Source organism: Ursus arctos, unplaced genomic scaffold (assembly GCF_023065955.2).
Source record: "Ursus arctos isolate Adak ecotype North America unplaced genomic scaffold, UrsArc2.0 scaffold_2, whole genome shotgun sequence".
NCBI lineage: Eukaryota > Metazoa > Chordata > Mammalia > Carnivora > Ursidae > Ursus > Ursus arctos.
In genome coordinates, this window is record NW_026622874.1 from 68,723,985 (window position 1) to 68,747,319 (window position 23,335).

General features: G+C 41.0%; 1 protein-coding gene across 7 annotated transcripts in view; it reads right to left on the minus strand.

Annotated features, from left to right (window-relative positions):
- CREBBP (CREB binding protein) overlaps nucleotides 1-23,335 on the minus strand; it is a 121,921-nt gene that overhangs the window by 80,105 nt on the left and 18,481 nt on the right. For all 7 annotated transcript variants that reach the window (XM_026520444.4, XM_044391531.3, XM_048224881.2 and 4 more), the window contains exon 2: nucleotides 18,658-19,370. In XM_026520444.4, coding sequence (XP_026376229.1) covers nucleotides 18,658-19,370 — 713 coding nt within the window. The remainder of the gene's footprint in view (nucleotides 1-18,657; nucleotides 19,371-23,335) is intronic.

The following is a 23,335-nucleotide window of genomic DNA, read 5'->3' on the forward strand; positions in this document are numbered from 1 at the left end:
CTCTAACATCAGAAAGGATTCTCTACAGTGAATACATTTTCTATATACTGAAAAATAGACAGGCATGTACCCTAACGGTAACAAGTTACAAAGTCAGTAATTCCAAGACTATGTTTGAAATGGGCATTTCCTAGTATTACCTATCTATTGTTCTAGGATTTAAGATGGCTTGTTTTCCAGTTCATTCTTCCTATACTTGGCACAAAAACATGAAATGACTAATACAGCTCATTACTGAGGGCATGAAGTTTCCACTTAGAAGATAACAAAGCAACCACTGCAATGAGGTAACCTCAGATTATGCACCATTTTCAAAAGCCACAAACCAAAGTGCCACATTCTCATCCTAAAATACATAATAATATGCACAGATGTATATATACAGAACTATGGCCTTGGAATAACAATCCACTGATAATTACTTACATCTTCTGAATAGACAATGTCATCAACATTCAATTTAGAGCACTGATGAGGTGCTGTTTAGAGCACTCTGGACACTCACCTCATCGGAACATTCAGGAAAGGTGCACACTCCTCAGCAGACACCTGCCCCCCATGAAAGGGAATTTTTGCCTACACAGAATATATTTTATCAAGCAAATCAAAGATGATCAAAGATGCTTGGGGGAAAACTCCATTTGTAATTGAGTACATTCTTTCTCCTCCCCTGTCTGCCAATTTTGTAATCTGCCTTTATCTTTTATTGGAAGTACAACATACAATGTTACATTAGTTTCAGGTGTACAACACATTGATTCAACGATTCTATACATTCCTCTATGCCCACCGTGGGAAGTGTGGTCACTTCCTGAGACTACACAACATTATCATGGTATTGCTGACTGTGTTCCCCATGCTGCACTTTCCATCTCTGTGACTTATTTATTTTATAACTGGACACTTGTACCCTTAATCCCCTTTATCTACTTCACCCACTCCCCTCTATTAACCTCCCCTCCAGCAATTACCAGTTTATTCTTTGTATTTAAGAGTCTGTTTTTTGTCTGTTCATTAGTTTTTTATATTTTACATGTAAGTGAAATCATATGGCATTTGCCTTACTCTGACTTATTTTACCTAGCATAATACCCTCTAGGTCCATCCATGTTGTTGTAAATGGCAAGACCTCATTCTTTTTTTATGGTGGAATAATATTCCATTGAATACGTGTACACACACATATACCCACCATATTTTTTTTACCCATTCATCTACTGATGGATACTTGGGTTGCTTCTGAGTGAATACAACTTTATTTAAAAATTACTAAGACAACCTCTGGTTTCTGAGGTCCGGACACACCCACTATTTAAACCTCTGGCAGGAGGCAGTTTTCTGGTTTTATGGACCTTCAAAAGTTTGCATAAACAATACAGAAAAATTGTAGTAGAAAAAAATGCAAGGTAGAATTTAAAATGATATGAATATAAGTTAATAAATGAATCAAATCTATATGTATTCATTTTTAATAATACCAAATATTTTTTAAGACTTTATTTTTAAGTAATCTCTACAACCAACATGGGGCTTGAACTCACAAGCCTGAGATCAAGGGTCATACACTCCACCAACTGAGCCAGCAAGATGCCCCAAGACATTTAGATTTTTAAACTGCTAAATCTGATTTCATTTATTTTAAAAAGCTACGAAGAGACAAATCTCCCATGCAGAAGCATTCCAAATAAATTATATAGACACTCCAGCATAAGGGAGGTAGGCACACCCCCCACCCCCTAAGTGTGGGCTATGTGCCCAGTGACTTCCTCCAAAAGAGGGCAGGAAGGAAGGGGGGAAAAAGGAAAAACGCTACAGAGAGACACTTGGTAGACAGGACCTCAGCCAGGTGATCAAGGGCAACACCGGCCATTACGATAAGCATGCTGACAGGACGTGCCCTTGATGTGATAAAAATGGCACTATGTCTCTGCGGTCTTCCTTCAGTAGCCCCAAACTCCATAACCTCAGTCTTATTGTGGGGAAATATCAGAAAAACCCCAGTAAAGGAGCACCCTAAGTATACCTGACCAGTCCTCCTCAAAACTGTCGAGTTCATTAAAAACAAGTAAAGTCTGAGAAAATTTCACAGCCAAGAGGAGTGAGCCTAAGAAGACATGACAAAGGTAATCTGGTTTCCTGGATGGAATCTTAAACAGAAAGAGGACATTAGTGGAAAATTAAGGAAATCTGTATAGATTTAGGTTAATAATAGTAATATATCAATACTTGTTCACTAACTGTGATAAATACACCATATTCATCCAAGATTTTAATAACGGTGAGCAGGGGGAAGAAGATACGGGGGTCTTCTGTGCTAATTTTTCTGTAAATCTAAATCTAAAAAATAAAAATGTACTTTATTTCTTAAGATTTTATTCATTCGAGAGAGAGAAAGAGACAGAGCACAAGCAGGACAGGCAGAAGGAGAGGGAGAAGCAGACTCCCCGCTGAGCAGGGAGCCTGACTCAGGGCTCGATCCCAAGACCCTGAGATCATGACCTGAACTGAAGGCAGATGCTTAACAATCTGAGCCACCCAGGCGCCCCGAAAGTGTACTTTAAAAACAGGAAAAAAACCATGAAAATAATCTGATAAATATCAACATGTGTTAATTCTAATGGAAACACAGGTATTGGTTACATTATTCTGTGTTCTTTCTTGTTTTGAAAATAAAAAAACCCTGTAAGTCACAATCCATACCCTTCTTTGCTACAGTAACATTGTTAAAAAAGAAAATTAAGAGGCAAGATCACTTTTAAAAAATAATGTGTAAAGAAATTATAATGTCACTGGCCTCCTGCACGTGAGGTAAACACACATTTTCACCAGCCAGAAAAGCTGACTTCTTCATGGGTCTTGCAAAACCTGCCTGGCTGAGTTAGTATTTCAGACTGAGAGCCACAGCTCAATCAGAACACAGGCAAGGTTCACAGTATACGTGGGTGTGTTTCTAGAAAAGTGTAAGCAGAAAATTCTTTCAGGATGAAAAATTCTCCTGGGAAACTAAGACTTTTTCTCTACATTTTTTGTTCTATAAATTTTATAGACAGGGGAAACCTGACACATACACAGAAAAATTGGGTACTATGCACTTGCCCACTAATTTTGAATCTGGCCATCTTAGAGACAAAATGGTGTAGCAGAATACCTACAGACTTTGGAGTCAGACACGGACAGGCTGTACGTCAACATCTGCTATTTTCTAGCACGTGTCACCTTGAATCATTTCCCGGGAGGCAAGAAAGTGGCTCAGAATATTTTATTCCATATGTCAAACAGACAAGGCACCCACCTCACTGGGCTTTCAAGCACAAGATGAAGTGAGATGCTGCCACAAATGCCCCAGCACAGTGCCCAGTACAATGGGCACCCAAGAACAGTCACTCCTCAACTGTTCTTCTCTTACCATAATTCAGGAAGAGTAAATACAATAATTGTTATCCTTGTTCATAATAGGATCATACTGAAATGTTATGTTATAGTCATTATAAAATTCTGAAAAATGCCAGAAGTATTACACAGTAATCAACATAAAAACCCTAAATGTTTTAACTTGGTGACAGATGGACAGCAAATTACTGTCTACAGTAAATGTGATTCTTTCCAAAATATTGCAGAAACATTTTGGAGAAGTAGATCTTTGAAGTCATGCTTTGGACCCATTTACATAAGGAATGTTAGGTTTAGTACATCCCAACTTTCTACACCGAACAAGGAAGGAAATGACAGATACTGTTTGAAGTGTGATGTGTCTAGGAACCAATGGACAACCATGCCATATTCTCGTGTTTTTGTTTTTAAAGTAGGCTCTGCGTCCAGCATGGAATCCAATATAGGGCTTGAACTCACGACCCTGAGATCAAGACCTGAGCTGAGATCAAGAGTCAGATGCTTAACACATTGAGCCACCCAGAAGCCCCCATTCCATATTCTAATGTATGCTCGCATCAAGTTGGAGAGATCTCCCAGTGCCACAGCACCAGCCCCGTGTAGAACTGGTACCAGAAGCAAACTCAGAGCGCCTCACCCCCAAGACCTCCAAATTAGAATTTGCATCTTAACAAGATCCTCGGGTGATCCCTAAGTCCTTAAAGTTTAGGAAGCACTGCCCAAATCGATGCTGAAGTCTGACAGACAGGTGCCTGGCCAGGTTTGAGAAAAAGTCCTAAAATGTTTGTACTGATGGAAATGCACCTGAGAGGAATACAAGGAACAGAGCTTCACAGAGACCCCGGGTCTGGATACTGTGCCACCATCTCCCGACTAGGACCCTAAGTAAAACGTGATATTGAGCTCCAAATTTTTCACCTACTGAGTAGTTACAGGGGAACAACAGAACTTAGGTACAATCGTATTTTCAAACTTTCTGGTAATCTGCTGCTGTCTCCTGCCATGCTGGGGGAAGCCTGTCCCTTCAGCCCATCTCTGAGGCTGCATGCCTGCCATAGTACAGGCTGGCCTGAGGTTCAGCCTTACAGCTTCAGAGCCCCCCAACCCCAGAAGTTCCATTTGTCATTCAAGTCAGGCAAGCTCCCAATCAAGAAACCACAGGCAACAAATAACAAAATGCAAAGATCCACGGGCAACAGAGAGTAGGGAAGAGTCAGAGCAGGGGCTTGAGGGAACCTGCAGTCAGTATGGGAGCTCGGGGGGGCTGAAGCTGAAAGCAGTGCAAGGGCCCTGGACACCTCCGTGAATGAACGTGGGTTCTTAATGCAAATGCTCAGGTGTGCACGACCACCAAGGAACCACGCACTTAACAGATACAAGAGGCAGCACAGAGCTGGAGACGTGGAAATTCTGACCATCCCGAAGCTCAAGACTTTGCTCAACATCCCAGATACTGAGCTAAAACGCCCCACAAAAGACCATGTCTAAGGAGCAGGGCTCCTCAAGACCTGCCTTAAGAAAGTTTAAAAAGTCTTGAAAGGATCAAACTGGTGTGAGCCCAACATCAGACCCAACTCTCTCTAAAGGAAGACAACAAAACTGATCTCCAACAACATATTCACAATGTCCACTATAGTCAAAAATTACTGAACATACAAAGAGGTAGGAAAATGTAACCCACAATCAGAAATCTTACACGCAAACACAATACCACAAATGAAAAATCAGCCTTCAAAAGAAGGACAGGAAAAGAAGAAAGAGAAAAAAGGAAAAAACACAGAAGGGTCAAATAGTATCTGTTACAAATAGTAGACATAGCAAGACTGGTACCTAAATCCAACTATATCAACATTCATTGTAAATAAACATTCCCAAACTAAGATCGTCAGAATAAATTAAAAATAGGTTCCAACCATATGCTCTTTACAAGAGATGGACTTTCTTTCTTTCTTTCTTTCTTTCTTTCTTTCTTTCTTTCTTTCTTTCTTTCTTTCTTATTTTCTTTCTTTCTTTCTTTCTCTCTCCTTCCTTCCTTCCTTCTTTCTTTCTTTCTTCTTTTCTTTCTCTTTCTTTCTTTCTTTCTTTTTCTTTCTTTCTTATTTTCTTTCTTTCTTTCTTTCTCTCTCCTTCCTTCCTTCCTTCCTTCTTTCTTTCTTTCTTCTTTTCTTTCTTTCTTTCTTTCTCCTTCCTTCTTTCTTTCTTTCTTTCTTTTTCTTTCTTTCTTTCTTTCTCCTTCCTTCTTTCCTTTCCTTTCCTTTCCTTTCCTTTCCTTTCCTTTCCTTTCCTTTCCTTTTCTTTCGACAGAGAGAGAGAGAGAATCTCAAGCAGGCTCCATGCCCCGTGCAGAGCCTGATACAGGGCTCCATCTCAAGACCCTGAGATCATTACCTGAGCCAAAATCAAGAGTAAGACACTTAACCCACTAAGACACCCAGGTGCCCCCCCTTTTTTATTTTAAAGATTTTATTCTTTAGTAATCTCTACACCCAACATAGAGCTCAAACTCACAATTCCAACATCAAGAGTCACATGCTCCCCCACCGAGACAGCCAGATGCCCCAGGGACTTTTTAAGACACAAGAGGGTAAGAATTTGCCTGGCAAATATTAATCATAAAAAAGCAGGAGTGGCTATGTTAATGAGACAAGTAGATTTCAAGACAAAGAATACTAACAGAAATAAAGAGGGACATTTAGAATGATAAAAGGCTCAATTCATCAGCTAGACAGAATAATCCAAAATGTATATTTGTCTAATGAAAGGGCTTCAAAACACAGGAAATAAGCAAGCAGACTTCATTCTGACTAAAGGAAAAATACACAAATCTATAATTACAATTGGTTATTTTAATAGTCTCTCAGTAACTGATAAAACCAGAAAAAGTCAGACTACAGCTGATTTGAGCACAATCCACCAGCTCTGACACTACAGAACACCTCACCCCCCAGCTGCAGGATGCCCGTTCTTCCAGACCACATGCAGAACATTCATCAAGACAGGCTAGATGCTGGACCGTAAAACAGGTCTCAGTAAACGTCAGAGGACAAAAATCATACAGAGTATGCTTTCTGAACATAAATGAATTAGAAATGAGTAACAAAATAGTATCTGCAAAATTCCCAAATATTTGAAAATTAAGCAACATACTTCCACATAAAAAAGAAATCACAAATAAAAGATAAAAATACTCTGAACTAAATGGTAATGGAAACAAAACATCACAATTTATGGGATGCAGTGTGGAGCCATACTTTGGATGAGATGTACCACAAGTCTAAAATGAGTGATCTAAGCGCCTACCCCAAGAAGCTAGCAAGAGCAATAAACCCAAATTAATTGGAAAGAAATTAACAAAATGGAATTAATGATATAAAAAACAAGAAACTGATTGTTTGAAAAACTGAAGTTGACAAGCCCCTACCCAGCATGATTAGGGAGAAACAAGAGAGAAGCAGAAATTATAAATATCAGATTGAAGAGGGGTACTGACCATTAATTACAGATTCTACAGACATTAGAAGGAAATTAGGGGAACACTATGAGCACATTCATGCCAAATAAATTTAAGAACTTAGATTAAATGGATAAATCCCTTGAAAAATAAACTCCTAGTACAAAAGGAGCACAAGCTCCTTTCACCAGAAGCGAAAACTTCGAAGAGCCTGGACCTATGAAATTAGCTGAATAATAATTAAAAATCTTCAGATCAGAAAAACTCCAGATGGCTTCACTGGTGAATTTTATGAAACACTTATGGAGTACACAATACTAATCTTAGACAAACTCTTTCAGGAAAGAAGGGAAAAGGTTAACTGTTGCAAAGTAATTCCAGAAGCCAGTAGGGTCTCGATACCAAAAACAAGTAAGGACATGGCAAGAAAAGCACACGCCTGTATCCCTCATGAACACAGATGCAAAAATCCTGGACAGTATTTTAATACATCAGATCCAGTCTTACAAACAGAAGACCATGCAGCATGATCAAGGGAAGTTATCCCAGGAATGTAGGGCTGGTTCAACATTCAGAAAGATGTACTTCACCACATTAATAAAGAAAATTTCTATGATCATATCAATAGACGCAGAAGAGCATCTGAAGAAGTTCAGCAATCATTTATGATCAAAAGACTCAGCAAAGCAGGAACAGTAGGGGCCCTTCTCAATCAAGGAGATCCTAAAAAGCCTACAACTAACACCACACTTAATAATAGTGACAGGATGCTTTCCTCCACAGGTCAAGAACAACACAAGGGGTGTGTGCTTACACCACTTTCATGGAACACTGTACTGGAGGCTTTGGGCAGAGCAATGAAGCCAGAAAAGTAACAGTGGAAGAAGAAAACCCCCTATTCAAAGAGAACATGACTTAGAAAATTTTAAGGCATCTACCAAATAAATAACAGAACCAATGACAGAGTTTAGCAAGGTTACAGGACATAACGTTAATACAGAAAAGTCAAGCTGTATTTCTCCACAATAGCAACAAACAAGTCAACCAATGAAACAAAACCTAGAAATTAAACAGAAATGAAAATAAGAAACCAAGCAACCTGACTTTAATACTTACCAGGAACCTAAAGAAATAGACCAATGGAAAAGACCACAACAGGGGTGGCAGACTTCTTTTGTAAAGGAACAGTTACTAAAGATTTTAGTCGTAGCAGGCAACCTATAGTTTCCATCCCTCATTCTTTCATTTATTTGTTTTTCAGTTTATTTTTTCAGTTTATTTTATAACCCTTTAAAAATATAAAACCCATTCTTAGGTTGTAGGCCATACAGAAATAGTCCACAGGCCAGATCTGGCCCCTGGGTTGTAGCCTGCTGACTCGTGGACTAGAGTCTAGAAACAGAACCCTCCTTATCCAGTCAATTCCATTCCTAGTTATTTATCCAAGAGAAATGAAAATTTATGTCCACACAAAGATGTATACAAAAATGTTCACAGAAGCTTTATTCTTAATGGCTCCAAACTGCAAATCACCACAACCTCCATGAATAGGAGACTCGATAGGCAAATCATGGTGTACTCACACGATGGAATACTACTTGGCAATAAAAAGAATCGAGCCCAGAAATTAGATGGATGAATCTCAAAAGCACGCCATAAGCAAAAAAGCCCTGCAATAAAAGTCCATGCCACAGGATTCTCTTTATACAAAGTCTGAGAACAGGTACAAGGTGAAAAAGATCAGGAGTGACTGCAGGAGTGGGGTGGAAGGACAGGAGAAGGGAGAAATACAAAGGAACTTTCTGGGATAATGGAAACGCCCCATATCTTGACAGGGGTGTGGGCTACACCCAAATTCATGGGTAGTTATGAGTTTTGACAAATGCATTAATACTTAAGACCAGTGCATTGGGGCGCCTGGGTGGCTCAGTAGTTAAGCCTCTGCTTTCAGGCCAGGGCGTGATCCCCGGGTCCTGGGATCGAACCTGCATCAGGCTCCCTACTCCACTGGGAGTCTGCTTCTTCCTCTCCCACTCCCCCTGCTTGTGTTCCCTCTCTCGCTGGCTGTGTCTCTCTCTGTCAAATAAATAAATAAAATCTTAAAAAAAAAAAAAAAAGACCTGTGCATTTCACACTATGTACATTACATTTCCAAAAATAATAAAACAGCAAAACATTTAAAAATTAACAGGTCTGTAGTAGGTCTTTAACTCCAGATCCCAACAGTTGACCTTCAGTCGGAAAGTAACAAGGCTGACTAGGTTTCCTTACAGGTATTACTCTTCAAAATAGTCACCTGGGAGACTTATCTAATCAAAGTATTCAATGTTACTATCATGCAAAACATTCATTCAGTTTGTCTTACAGAACACAATCAGTTACAAAGTTAAATGTAAAAAAAAATATGACTCCCACTTTGACTTTAAAGAGATACATAATTATAGATAAAAGATTTAAGGAAGACATCAAAAAGGTACCACTAATTTTGAACTAGGTGATAGCATCCTCATGAACAATGTTTTCTTCTCTAGATTTTCAAAATTTTGTACAATAAACAACTATTTCCATTATTAGAAAATATTCTCCGAAAACATTAGAAAAGCAAATGTTCTGTGGTTATCTCAAAACCTTTCTCCAAGAAAGCACGAGCCACCTAATTGATCTTCTCTGAAAGTTTTTCAGTAAACCCAGGCACCACGCTAAAAACTATGAGCACACCACCTCATTCAATCAGCACAACAAATCTCCCGGACAGATATTATCATCACCCCCCCCCCTTTAATCTACACAATTCTCAAAGGCAGGTACTATTATTATCCTCATTTAAAAAACAAAAAACTAAGACCCGGAGTGATTACATAATTTTCCCACAGCTCATAATTAGCGGAGCCTGGGTTTGAACTGAGGCAGCTTACTCCAGAGCTCTGGCTGTGCTCTTAAGCAAAGACCTGCAGTCAACGTGGGGAAGGCAGTGGCGGCGGCAGTGGCTGCTGCTACTGCTATGAAGAGGAAGAAAGAAAAGAGGAGGAAGAGGAAGATCAAGTACTACCTGTAGTCAAGCCATTTAATATACACATACAATCTCATTTAATTAAAAGGTTTGAAAAAGAAATTCATGAATAATTTTTTAAAAGATTTGAGAGAGAAAGAGCGAGCCTGCAAGAGTGGGGGGGAGGGGAAGACACAGAGGGAGTAGCAGACTCCCCACTGAGCAGGGAGCCCAATGTGGGGATCGATCAAGGACCCCAGGCTCATGACCTGAGCAGAAAGAAGATGCTTAACCAACTGAGCCACCCAGGCGCCCCAAATTCATGGGTAATTATGGAAAGTTAGGCACAGCTGTGAGCACCTTCCATTACGATCATGGATATGATTACTGAGCTGGCTTAACATTTTCCCCCAAAACTGGCACCTATTGGAGCTACACGCAACCCACATGCTGCATTCAAAGCTCTCAGTCTTCTCATTCCATAAACTGACCACTGATTTTCATTGTAACTTTAAAAAAAGGCCAAATTTGGATTTACTTAAAATTCCCTTATCTTCTTGGCATTAGTTCAAGGATCAGATGAAAGGATCAGATTACATGAAAACAAGAAAAGTATCAGACAAATGTACAGTATTATTTCTCTTGCTATTAAATATTAGAAATTTCCTATTATCATTAAAAAATAGAGGAGGTGGATGAGTCATTCATTCCTTTAATAGCCAACTTGGCTCTATTATCTTCACGCACTATATTCCACTAATTTCTTCCTTTAACACACAGGTTCTCAGAGGGTGGTCACAGATCAGCACAACCAGGGTCACATGGGAGCTGGCAAAAAAAGCCAATTATTAGGTGCCCCTCCAAACCCACTAAATCAGGAAACTCTAAGGAGGGGTCCAGGATTCTGGGTTAACAAGCCTGCGGTGATTCTGTTGGACGCTCAAGTCTGAGAATCACTGCTTCCTCCTATCTGACCAAAATGCTGGCTGACTGGGTCTAAGGGGTCTTCACCTAAATCAAAGCCTTTACCCCTTAGGGGGAGCTCCAGGCAATAGTAAGCTCTGGGTTTTCTGACCACTTTCCAAAAGAGAAGAATAATCCAAAAATGTTATTAAAAAAAAAAAAAGCCCCCTCTAACCCCTTGCGAAGATGGTGTACCACGCAAACTACTTTGGACCCTTCCAGATTGGTTACTTCTAAGAAAGGACTAATAGGATTTCTAGGGTCACAAAAGCACATTTTTATCAACCTTAGATTCTGGACCCTTGGCAACACACATCGCAACACCACCCTCTTTCTATCAGCGCCGACCTTCCTCTGCTACCTTCTCTATGCAGAGCAACAACTCTAAATACCTGTAGCTTAAGTGTACAGCTTCCAATTCCCACTTGAATTTGTCTTTTTTGCTTTCCTTCTAAAAGACAAGCATTTGGGTTATTTTCACTGGAAAACTAGAACATGCTACCAAAGAGATAACATACCAGGTTCTGCCACTGTTGAAGTTGAGACTGTTTCCTTTGCTCTTTAAGTCATATCATGCCTTGTTAGCATTAATGCTATGCTGTTGAAATAGCTTATATTTTCTATTTTAAATAATTTCTTTAAAAGCCACAAAATTAGGAATAAGAAAGTAGAAATAATCACAAACATTGAGAAGGTCTAAAATTATATTAAAAAGTTTTGCACAACTCTAAGCTAATGAATCTTAAAGCCTGGATGAAAAGAATTTCTATTTTTTTAAAAGATATATTTATTTGAGAGAGAGAGCGAGACAGAGCCCGAGCGAGCATGGGGGAGGGGCAGAGGAAGAGAGTCACAAAGAGACCCCGGAGGAGCGCAGAGCCTGATGTGGGGCTCGATCTCACGATCCTGAGATCACAACCCAAGCCAAGACCTAGAGTCAGATGCTTAACTGACTATGCCACCCAGGCGCCCCAATAAGAATTTCTATTAAGATATAAATTATAAAACTGACCCAAGAACACGCTGCACAGGTCAGTGATGAAGAGACCCTCAGCCAGACTATGTGGGATCCAATCCTGTTCTGCCACTGTACTTAGTCAACTTTCCTTCATTCCCTCCACTCTGTGTTCTTCCCTTTCTTAATCTGTGACATGGAAATAGTACATACTACCCACTTCCTGTATTTTTATGAGAAATAAAAGTAAATATTTTTGAGTATTTCTCAAAATTAAACTTAGACTTTTCTTTCTTTTTATTATTTTCTTTAAAGATTTTATTTATTTATTTGAAAGGGAGACAAAGCGGCAGGCTGAGGGAGGGAGAAGCAGACTCCCCACTGAGCAGGGAGCCCAATGTGGGGCTCAATTCCAGACCCTGGGATCGTGACCTGAGCCAAAGGCAGACACTTAACCAACTGAGCCACTCAGGCATCCCAAATTTAGACTTTTCTTAAAGAAAAATATACTGACTGACCAAAGACATCAATTGTCTAAAAGGTCCAGGATATACAGAAAATAGCAGGAGTGCTGTCAAAGATCTTCAGTCACCCCCAAAGAAAAAAAACCTTTAGGCCCATACAGTTGTACAGGTGATGTCTCTCAATTCCTCAAGAAACAGATCATTCCAATGCTAAACCATTTCAGAGAAGAGATGTGAAAGGTTTCCAAACTCATTTTGACCAAGTTACAGAACACTAATACCAAAACCTAACAAAACACGAAACAGAACTATGGCTCAATCTCACCACTGATTAGTGAGAAGTAAAAATTCTAAATGAAACATTAGCAAATAAAATTCAGCAATACATTAGCTTTTAACTTCACAATTACAGAGATGGTTCGATTTAATATTAGGAAACCTACTGAGGTAATTTGTCACATAAATAAAACAGAAGAGAAAAATCACAGGACAATCATCATAGACATTAAAAAGGAATTTCATAAAATCCAACAACTAATAAATGAGGATTAGATTATGCTCCAATTTAAAATGGCTGCAAACCAAAGCTCACATCATATTTAATAAAAAAAATACTAGATATACCTCTATTTAAGTCAGATACAAGACAGGGAAGTCCAAGAACATAAACACTGGCAGAAACACTGGCAAGAAGAAGATGAAAGTATCAGAAATGCAAAGATGACTGTCTACTAGGAAAACCCAAGAGAATCACCTGAAAAAGTATTAGAATAAATAAGAGAATTTCATAAGGTGGCCAGGATTACCAAAGTAACATATATGTATGTTATCACCTTTCCTGTACTACAACAGTAATCACGTAATGAAAGAGAATAACTCATCTAACAGCAACAATAAACCCACTGATATGTGCAGAAATAAACAATAAGAAAAGTGTATCACCTATATAAAGAAAATTATACTATGCTTCCGAGCAACATAAGACTCCATGAAAAGATGTAACTTGTATGTTTAGAATGACTCATGAAGGCACAAAACTATTACAATACCAAATTCCCTCTTAAATGATTTATAAAGTTTAATACAATCCCAATCAAATTCTAAGATTTTTGTTTGTTTTTAAGAATTTGAAAGACAGTTCTAAAGTTTACCTGAAACAGTAGTTCTCAACCCCAGCTGCCGTGAAAATCATTTGCGGAACTGTAAACCACAGCAATGCTCACACCACACCCCAGAGAATCTAACTTAATTGGTCTGCAGTGGGGTTCAGGCACCATATTTTTAAAAATCTCCCCAGGGAATTCTGACGTGCAGATAGGGTTGAGAACGACACATCTAGAAGAGTATCTTATAAGGACGGCCAAGAAAATACTGGATTCTTGAAAAAGAATGAAGAGCAACTCCATCCATCATGTACTGAAGTTCATTATATAGGTAGTACAGGACGTTTCTGGCACAGGATAAGAAAAAATCAATGAAACAAACAAATAGTCCAGAATTAGACCCAAATTTTGTATATTTGAAAACTGAGTAAAATGTAACAAAAATGGTATGTCACGTTACTGGAAAAAAAAAGCTGGATCAGCAATATCTAAACAAATGGCACTGGGATGACGACTACAATTTGGAAAAAAACATACAGCTAGAGCTCTGTATCTCACTTTGGCCACAATCAATTCTGAGTGAACTACCCAAGATATAAGGGGAAAAAAATACAGAAGAATATTTCATAATTTTGGAATAGAGAAAGCATTCCTAAACATAACATAAAACTCAAAAGCCATAAAAGAAAAAATGGATAAATTTGTTTCTATAAAAACTGAAAACATCCATTTGGTAAAAACACAGAACTATCAAATTGTAAACCCAAGTGGCCATACTCCTGGTAAAACAGACTTCAGCAAATAAAAAAGAGGAGGAAAAGCTTATTTATTAAAAGTTTTTAACTTTCAATGTACAAAGAATATTAAGAATTCAAAACAACAAGAAAAAAAGGAAACGCAACAGAAAAACAGAAGACATGAATAGTACAATATAAATGCTCATGAATTCCTGAAAAGACATTTTTGCCTAAGAGAATGGCAAATCAGCAAAAGCATGCCATCAGTGTTGATAAGAATCGGGGGTGGGGGGTGGGGTGCGGTGGGACAGAGACTCATTCACATTTGGTGAGGGTGTAATCTGCACAATGTTTATGGAGAGTATTTGACAATAGCTATGCTTATCAAAAATGTCAATATCCATTAATCCAGAAGTCTTGCTACCAAGATTTTTTTTTTCTGTGAGTTATGTGATAGAGTTTTATTAAGCAAGGACACATAAAAAGCTCTCTGGGGTCAGAGGGGTCCTAAGAGGGTTGCCCACTCTACCAAGAAATTTATCTAGCAGATACACTCAGCTGTACAAATATGTATTATCAAAACTGTTATATCAGCAAAACACTGGAAACAACCTAAATGTACAGCCATCAGGGCATTAGTCCTATAAATTAAGATATACCCAAATCAGGGACCACCACCATACCATACCCAGTAAGAAGGACTGAGCTCGATCTAACACAGAATTTCTAACTTATATTACAGTGGCAGGAAGGAGGTATGTGTACATACATACAGGGCGGGGCAGAGAGAGAGATGTCATATTATACCACTCTTTATGTTTAGGGGAGATACACACACACACACCCAACTCTCTACGCCTCTATATGCACAGATCATCCCCAACAGGATAGATAAGAAATAGTTGTCTTTGGTGAGAGAATCTGGGAGAGCCAAACGTCAAGAGTTAAGGGAGATTAACTTTTCAGTTCTTACTCTTACTGCCTTTTTCTTTTTTCTTTTTTTCTTTTGTGACTTGTTGTTAAGCCGCGTACAGTATTACTTTCTAGAAACAACACTTTTAACAAAGCCTTTGACCCAATAACCTTACTTTTTAGAATCTATCCCATGATGTGTGTGGATATGCCTACACAAAAAGATACATGCATTGCAGCTGTACTAATGAAAAATCAAAAACAATCCAAATGTTCATCATCAGAGGAGTAGATCAATAAATTATGATACATCCTATAATGGAATACTTTGCTATCAGTAGGAAAACAAGGGAAACCTGTGTGCGCTGATAAAGAAAGGCAAGTAGGGTATATACTGTTACATAAAGCAGCAAGGTGCTTATGTAGTTGGTTCCACTTCTTATGAACATATTTGTATAGAAGTGGTTATCTGGGAGTGCCTGGGCAGCTCAGTTGGTTAAGCGTCTGATTCTTGATCTCAGCTCAATCAGGTCTTGATCTCAGGGTCCTGCATTCAAGCCGTATGTTGGGCTCTACAATGGGCAAGAAGCCTACTTAAAAAAATCAGAACAAAACAAAAAACCAATGAGCAAAAAAAAGATGTCGTCGTAAGGAATGAGGCTGGTCTTTTCTATTATTTGAATTATTTTATAGGAAATCTGCATTTCCTTTGTGATAATTTTTTTTAAAGATTTTATTTTATTTACTTGACAGAGAGAGCGAGCACAAGCAGGCAGAGGAAGAGGGAGAAGCAGAATTCCCGTTGAGCAGGAACCCGATGCGATGCGGGGCTCAATCCCAGGACCCTGGGATCATGACCTGAGCCGAAGGCAGACGCTGAACGACTGAGCCACCCAGTTGCCCTGTGATGATAATTTTTAAAACAAAATTATCTTTAAAAAAGTTTCTTTTCCCCCCTGTGCATTTCAAAATCTTATTTGGATTAAAATGAACTTGTCTCTTGCTCTATTTGCCCATCACTATTAGTTCTTTTGTCCCACCCAAAGGCCATGACAACCCTTCCAAAAAACACCAGTCCCTGTCCTTCCTTCACCATCAGCCTCTTTGGGATACCTACAGGGTGGGGACGACTGTCCCCACAACACTAATGTGACTTCCTTTGCACACAGTGAACACTCACAGAGTGTGTTTGAAAGACAGATCACTCTGTACACAGGAATGAAACCCTGAGCAGCCAGAGGAGCATGAAATGACAAAGATATACCAACAGAGCCCAGACTGCAGGAAACCTGCCAGAACCAATAAACAAAACAAACAAAACCACTAGATTCTTCAACAAATGAATTGTAAGGATCCTAGAGATTACCAGATTCTTAAGAGTCATATCCACTGAATATAGTTACTCTGATTTGGGGAAAAAACCCTATAAAAACAAATTAGGACACATGAGACCACTGGAAATCTGACTTATCTAGTAGACCTTGATGACATGAAGAAATCATTCATTTATTTGCATGTGAGAATGGCGCTGGGTTTAGGTCTACCCTATCTTTTAGGAATACACATTATCAATGGCTCACCAAGTATGGTCAAGGAGCCCAGATACATTTTCCGGGGGAGGGGGTCATGATGTCAAAACTATTTTCATAAAATACTAAGACATTATTGCCTTTTTTACTCTCATTCTCTCACAAAAACATACAGGCATTTTCCAGAAGCTCTGTGACCTGTGGTATCACTGTGCTTAATGGCTAATGGAATGTGTACTTGGTTTTCAAAATTCTGTTTCAGTATTTAATGTGCCAAATATTGATAGATATAATCCACATTTTAAAGAAATCTCCTTGGGGCCTCAACAGTTGTTGAGATTATTCAGGAATCCTAAGACCAAAAATTTTGAGAACTCTTGCATTAAACTACTATGTCTACCTTTGCATAGGACTTAAATTCTCCAAAATAAAAAGTTTTTTGTAAGGGGGTAGCATGGATTGATGAGTGAATTGGGAAAGAGCAAACATCAGGCTGACGATGAGCCCTAAAGCCACAGTAATGTCTTCTCAACCTACCTCTCGAAGGCATGGGCACCCACAGACCCCTCTACAAATGCCAGGGACAACTAAAATTTAAGTTCCCATTCCCTCCCCTTTAACAACACTTCAAAAGAGATAAATGCAATTTTAATGTTTGGAATTCCAGCTGACTATTGAACAATGCGGGGGTTTGAAGCCCTGACCCCTGCCCAGTGGAAAACTGGCATAAAAATTGTCACTTCCTAAAAACTTACTAACAGCCTACTACTGCCCGGAATTCTTGCCAATAACATAAACTGCTAATTAGCACATATTCTGTATATGTAAGATATATTGTTTTCTTACAATAAAGAAAAAAAAACACTAAGAAAATCATAAGGAAAACACATTTACAGTACTGTATTTATCAACCCCCCCAAAAACAAACAAACAAAACAACCCATGTATAAGTAGACTTGCGTAGTTCAAAGCTGTATTGTTCAAGGGTCAACTGTACTTCATTTTTATTTAAGTAAAAAAGGAAATTGTCTCCTTACCTAACACAGTCCCAGGGCTTCATCTGCACCTCCTAGTGCCCATGACAGCCTTGCAGGGAAACTGCGTGCTACTCTAACTAGTCCTTCTCCTTCATTTGGACTAATCAAATCCGAGAAACAGCCCAAACCGTTCTACTGTTCTAGAATTTGCTGTTGCAAATACTGCCTGCAACAGGTGCTCCAGTGGCTGCCACTCCTCAGTGGCCTTGTCTCAGAGCCGCCGTGGCGTCTGCTCCCACACTGGGGGTCTACCTGCACTCCATTTCCAGTTGTTCCCTATCTACCATGGCACCTGCCTTCCCTGTCCTCCACGTTCAGCTCCTACTCTACATGCCAGCTGCATGGCTGGTGGCGGAAACCCAGAGCAGTGCTCCCAACCTGCAAAGGCCTCGCAGCCACCTGGAGGCTCTGAGGCTCCAGTGTGCCGGGCCCCACGCCCGGGTTCTGAGTTCTGTAGCTCTGCACTTCAACCAAGTCCCTGCTGCCACTGCCACCACCATCAGCCCTCGGACCTCGCTCTGCGAACCATGACTGTGGAGTTCCTTCTGGGACCTGAGGGCCCGCACCACCCCCCGCTCTGCCGCCTCTCCCCTCTCCACGGCCACTTGCTGACTAGCTTGGAACACAGCTTCTTGGTGGGTAAATGGAGACTGTGGCAAAAGATGCTTCACCGGGTGAACATGAAAAGGAAAAGGTATACCGAGTAAGAACTTCGTCAGTGGATAAAGGACAGGGACAGCAGCCTTCACCGGATTCAGTGACACAACAGAAAGCAGATTCCCAGCCAAAGCTGCCTCTTTCAACCATGTGGTCCTATTTCCACCGTTTTCCTCAGAGGCTAAAACCTGGCCATCCGTCCAAACATGACCCCTGTGTTTGCAACAGTCTGACATGCAGGCTATTCTCCTGCTGGCTTCAAGAGCTCCCACTTTAAAGACAGGGGCAGAGATTTTATCTCTGGGTTCCAGATACCAAACCTCCCTCTTCTACATCTGAGGGGCAGGAAGAGAGACTGAAGGAGGCCAGGAACGTGCCACATCGTCCCACTTCACTGCGCTGCTTGCTTGGAAGGAAAAGCTCCCTGCCCCCACTAGTAGGAAGCATTCAAACCACTTAAGGTCACTTACCTTGGTCATGCCTCCTGCCTGCGCTGTGTTCAGTCCGGCGTGACCGGCCATTTGTGGTGAAACCTGTGTTAACGTCTCGGCCAGCACGCTGCTCGTGGCCCCCTGCATGGCCGGAGCAGGGTATGGCATCCCAGCTCCCCTTCCTCTGCCAGCGGCCCCAAGAGATCCATTCATGACTTGCGCCTGTCCTTGCTGGGCCTGGTTCATTAAACTATGGCCAGAGTTACTATTGAGGAGGCCTGGGTGGGTCTGGTTAAAGTTAGCATTCATGCAGATCCCAGGTCCCGTCTGCGACGTGGCAGGGCTGCTGGTCACCAGCCCCACTTGCTTTTGTGCTTGCGGATTCAGTGCTTGGGAAGCAGGAGGAGTGGGCCCAGAGGTGCTGGCCGCCTGTTTGGGCAGGCTGGGGGCTGCAGAATCTCCCTGGTTCAGAGGGCTCTTGCCCATGGCACCCAAGCTGGCCATGTTTGCACTGTTCGGCTGCCCTGGAGCCTGGCCGCCAAGGCCTTGCTGCACGGGGCTGCTGGCGCTAACATTTCCTATTCCTGGGTTGATACTGGAGCCGCTGCCTCCGCGCAGGAGCTCCGACAGTTGTTTATGTTTGGAAGCAGCATCTGGAACAAGGTTCCCACTGTTTAAAAGGCTTAATTCTCCTCCATTGGGGATCAGCTCATCAGGAAGATCATTTTCCAAGTCAAACAATGATCCAAAATCTAGAAATTAAACAGAAATGGAAATGAGAAACTAAGCAACCGTAACAGCTTTCCAACTATCATATGTTACTACGATCTTAACCTAAAGGAACACTTCACACAAACGCTAGCATGTCTTTTTTTAAGTGTTTTTAAATTTTATTTATTTATTTATTTATTTAAAAGATGTTATTTATTTATGTGAGAGACAGAGAGTGTGCGTGAGAGATAGCACAAGCAGGGGAGCAGCAACGGGAGAGGGAGAAACAGACTCCCCACTGAGCAGGGAGCCCAATGCAAAACTCGATCCCAGGACCCCGGGATCATGACCTGAGCTGAAGGCAGACGCTTCACCGGCTGAGCCCCCCAGGTGCCCCAGAACGTTAGCATGTCTTAAGAGTAATGTGGAAATGACTTGAAACTTCATTTAGGAAAATAAAACAAGGATGAATATTTTTCAAATTCTGAAGAAGGAAAAGTTAAACAGAGATGAGAGGAGGGTCAGCCCCACTAGATGTTACCATATAGTCTAAAACAATAATTAAATCGTGTGGTTTGAGGAGACATGTAGATATATAAACTAAAGGAAATCAACAGGGAGTTAAACCTTCACTGAATTTACGTTAAAATGCTTTTAAGAATGTATGTGTGCAAAAAAGTAACTGGGCGTCAGGTTATATGAACAGCAATTTGGAGGAATTAAGTAAAGCCTAACCTTAAGTGATTATGTATTTAAAAGTTTAATTATTAAAAAAAAAAACAAACCACCCCAGCCTAAACAGAAAATGAGAGTTCTCCAAATGTTGAAGCTGCAGAAAATAAAGATGTATAAAGAAACTAAAAATAGTTAAAAGTAAAAGAAAGCAACTTAACAGCTCCTTGTCTTACATGAAAGGGCCTAACATAAGGCATGCAGAAGGACGTCCGCCCCGCAGAAGGACGGGCAGCACAGTGACTCCTGAGTATCAACACAAGAAGGACGCCAGCGGGTAAGTATCAAAAAGGAAGATAAAATAGTCCAAGGAAGAGATCATCCTTCCTGGTAATCAATGACAAGTAAAGCAACTTCTTCCTCCTAGTCCCTCTCGAAGTACCATTTCTCTAACACGTGGCCTCTGTGTCATCTCTAGTCCCTCACCGACCACACTTTCTTCCACCCACAACAACCTGGCCACACGTAGATGCACAAAGGACAAGATCTGCAGAAATACAAGAGTGGCATTATGTGTAACACTGAAACAAGGGCAAACAATATGTGGAGGCAGGTCAACCTACTGGTTAGACCCTAGACCCAGACTGCCTGCAACTGAATCCCAGCTCTGCCTCCAGCTCCCTACTTCTCAGCTGTTAAGTTACCTAGACTTTCTGTGCCTCGGGTTCTTCCAACTGGAAACTGGGGTGATAATGGCCACCATACCTCATATAGGTTTTCGTGGGGACTGAATGAATTAATACATGTAAAGCACTTCAACCAACAGTGCCTGTGGGTGGTTAAGTGTACATCAGGACCAGCTGTTATTATTACTGTTACCCGATAACAGAAGGTTTAATAAATTACTATATAATATTAGAAAATATTACACCTCTGGAGTGCCTGGGTGGCTCAGTCAGTTGAGCGTCCAACTCTTGATTTGGGCTCAGGTCATGATCTCAGGGTTATGAGATCGAGCCCCGTGTCAGGCTCTGGGCTCAGCATGGAGTCTCCTTAAGACTCTTATCCCTCTCCCTCTGCCCCTGCCCCCACTCGCTATCTAAAATAAATAAATAAACTCTTTTAAAAAATTAAACCTCTACTAAAATAATTATGAAGACTGTAAAAATGTAGGAATATGTGTATGTGATGTAAAAACACACAAATGGCGCTGCAGGCAAAACGGCACATCAAGTAAGATTAGAACTGAAGTGTGTGCATGTGGGCAGTGGCTGGTAAGTCACACGCCAAAAATACAGAGTCGTACTGGTAAAAGTGGTGGGGTGATGAGTGCATGTGGCTTTTTGTTGTTGTTTCAAACACAGCCACTCTCCCCCCACCACCCACTTTGAGAAAACTGAATTGTCTTCTCCAGGGTGTCAGACTCTAAGTCAGCTTCCCCCACAACGCCCTCCGGTGGCTGCTCTGGGGTTCCTCTAAGGAACAGCAACATCTTCCCAGCTGTAGGAGCAGTATTTGGAGAAGCCACCCCCCTCCCCCATAAGCACCTCCTCCTTGACACAATCCCAGCTAAGGGAGTTGAAGGCGAGTTGGCCATGACAGTGTGGAAAAGGTTTTCCTTCCTACTGGTAGGGGATGCTCAGGAAGAAACCTCCCTTTCCTTCACCACATTTCATCGTGGAACTGTGGCAGCCATCCTCAGACTCAGGAGAGGAGGCGCCTCACACACACTAAGGATAACTGTAACGCTGCGTTCGTGAAGCCATCTCTGAGTTGAGTTATCCAACCCTGGAGCCTCCCTACTTTCAGATTTCTCATTATGGGAGAAAATCCATTTCCTGTCATTTAAGCCATCCTAGCTGAAGTCTAATGTCACCCGACGAAGTTCAAACTCCTTCGTAAGGCACAGGAGGCCGTCAGGATGTGGCCCCTCACCACTTCTCAGCCCTTCTTTCCCCTGGCACCTTCTGATGCACCAGCCACAACAGTGAGCTGTCACATGGAACAGAAATCCTTCTTCTGGATGGTCTCTCTCTGTTTAGAAAACCACACCCCTACCTCTCAGATTAAACGCAGTTGACTACGAAGACTTTCTTTGCGCTACCCCTGCAGAACAGACCAGTCCCTCTTTCCGGCCTCCAAAGTTCTCTGTACACACATGCCTACTAAACCACCTCTAACTGACACATACCTATTTCATTCTACCCAACTATAAGGAATTAGGGATTACTTGCAACTGTGTACACACACACACAGAGTTTTCGTAGAACCTGTGAGAGTAAGCTGCAGACAGCATGAGCCTTTCCTCCCTAGTATTTGACCATGCATCTCCTAAGAACACCCTTGCTCAAAAAACACAGCATGTTTATCAAATTTGGTAAATTTAGCACTGATAAAATACTTAATATACTGATTGCCCTTACTCAAATTTAGCCAGTTGTCTCAACAATGCCCTTTATTACGTTTATTTTCTTGGTCTAAAATCCAATTCAGGATCCCAGTGCACCTAGTTGTCACGTCTTGGTCTTTTCCTTTTGTCTAGAAAGGTTCCTCAGACTTGTTCTTTCCTAACTCTGACATTTCTGAAGAGGACAGGCCAGTTGTTTTGTAGAATGTCCCTCAATTTGATGTTGCTTCCTCCTGATTACAGGACACGTAATTATGAAGAGACACAGGAGCCGACTCCTGGATTCAGCAGACAGCTGAGACACAGCCACAGATCAGGGCTTTTTGCTGCCAACTACCCAGCTTCTGCATCTCAACGTGGTTTTGTGGGTTCCATTCCACAGCTTTTATGGCACTGTGCTGTCCTGAACCTGGGTCCACTAAGGTCTCCAGATAAAAAGAACACAGTGGGGGCGGGGGGGGGGAACACATGAAGTAAAGAAAAAGAAAACAAACACCTCTCCAACATAACTGATGTTTCTGTTGCTCTCCAGACTCTGTCCACACACATGCACATTTTTACTCAGTCTTTCTTTTTTAAAAGATTTTAAGTAATCTCTACAACCCAACAGGGGGCTCAAACTCACTACCCCAAGATCAAGAGTCGCACGCTCTACCAGTTGAGCCAGCCAGGCTCCCCTACTTAGTATTCTTAAAACAAAACAAAACAAAAACCCCGGTGTGTGTGTGTTTTTTAACGCAATGATCCTTAATCTATGAGCATGAAAATGAAACTTCATCTAAACCAGCAACAGGAGCCATTATGACAGAGAGCGAGTTTCCTTTCTATTTGCCAGGGAGGGGAAGAAGAGTCAGTGTCAAGCACTGTAAATTGTTAAAAGGAAATGAACTCCAAATATTTAAAGTTTGGAACAACCTGCCGAAGCTC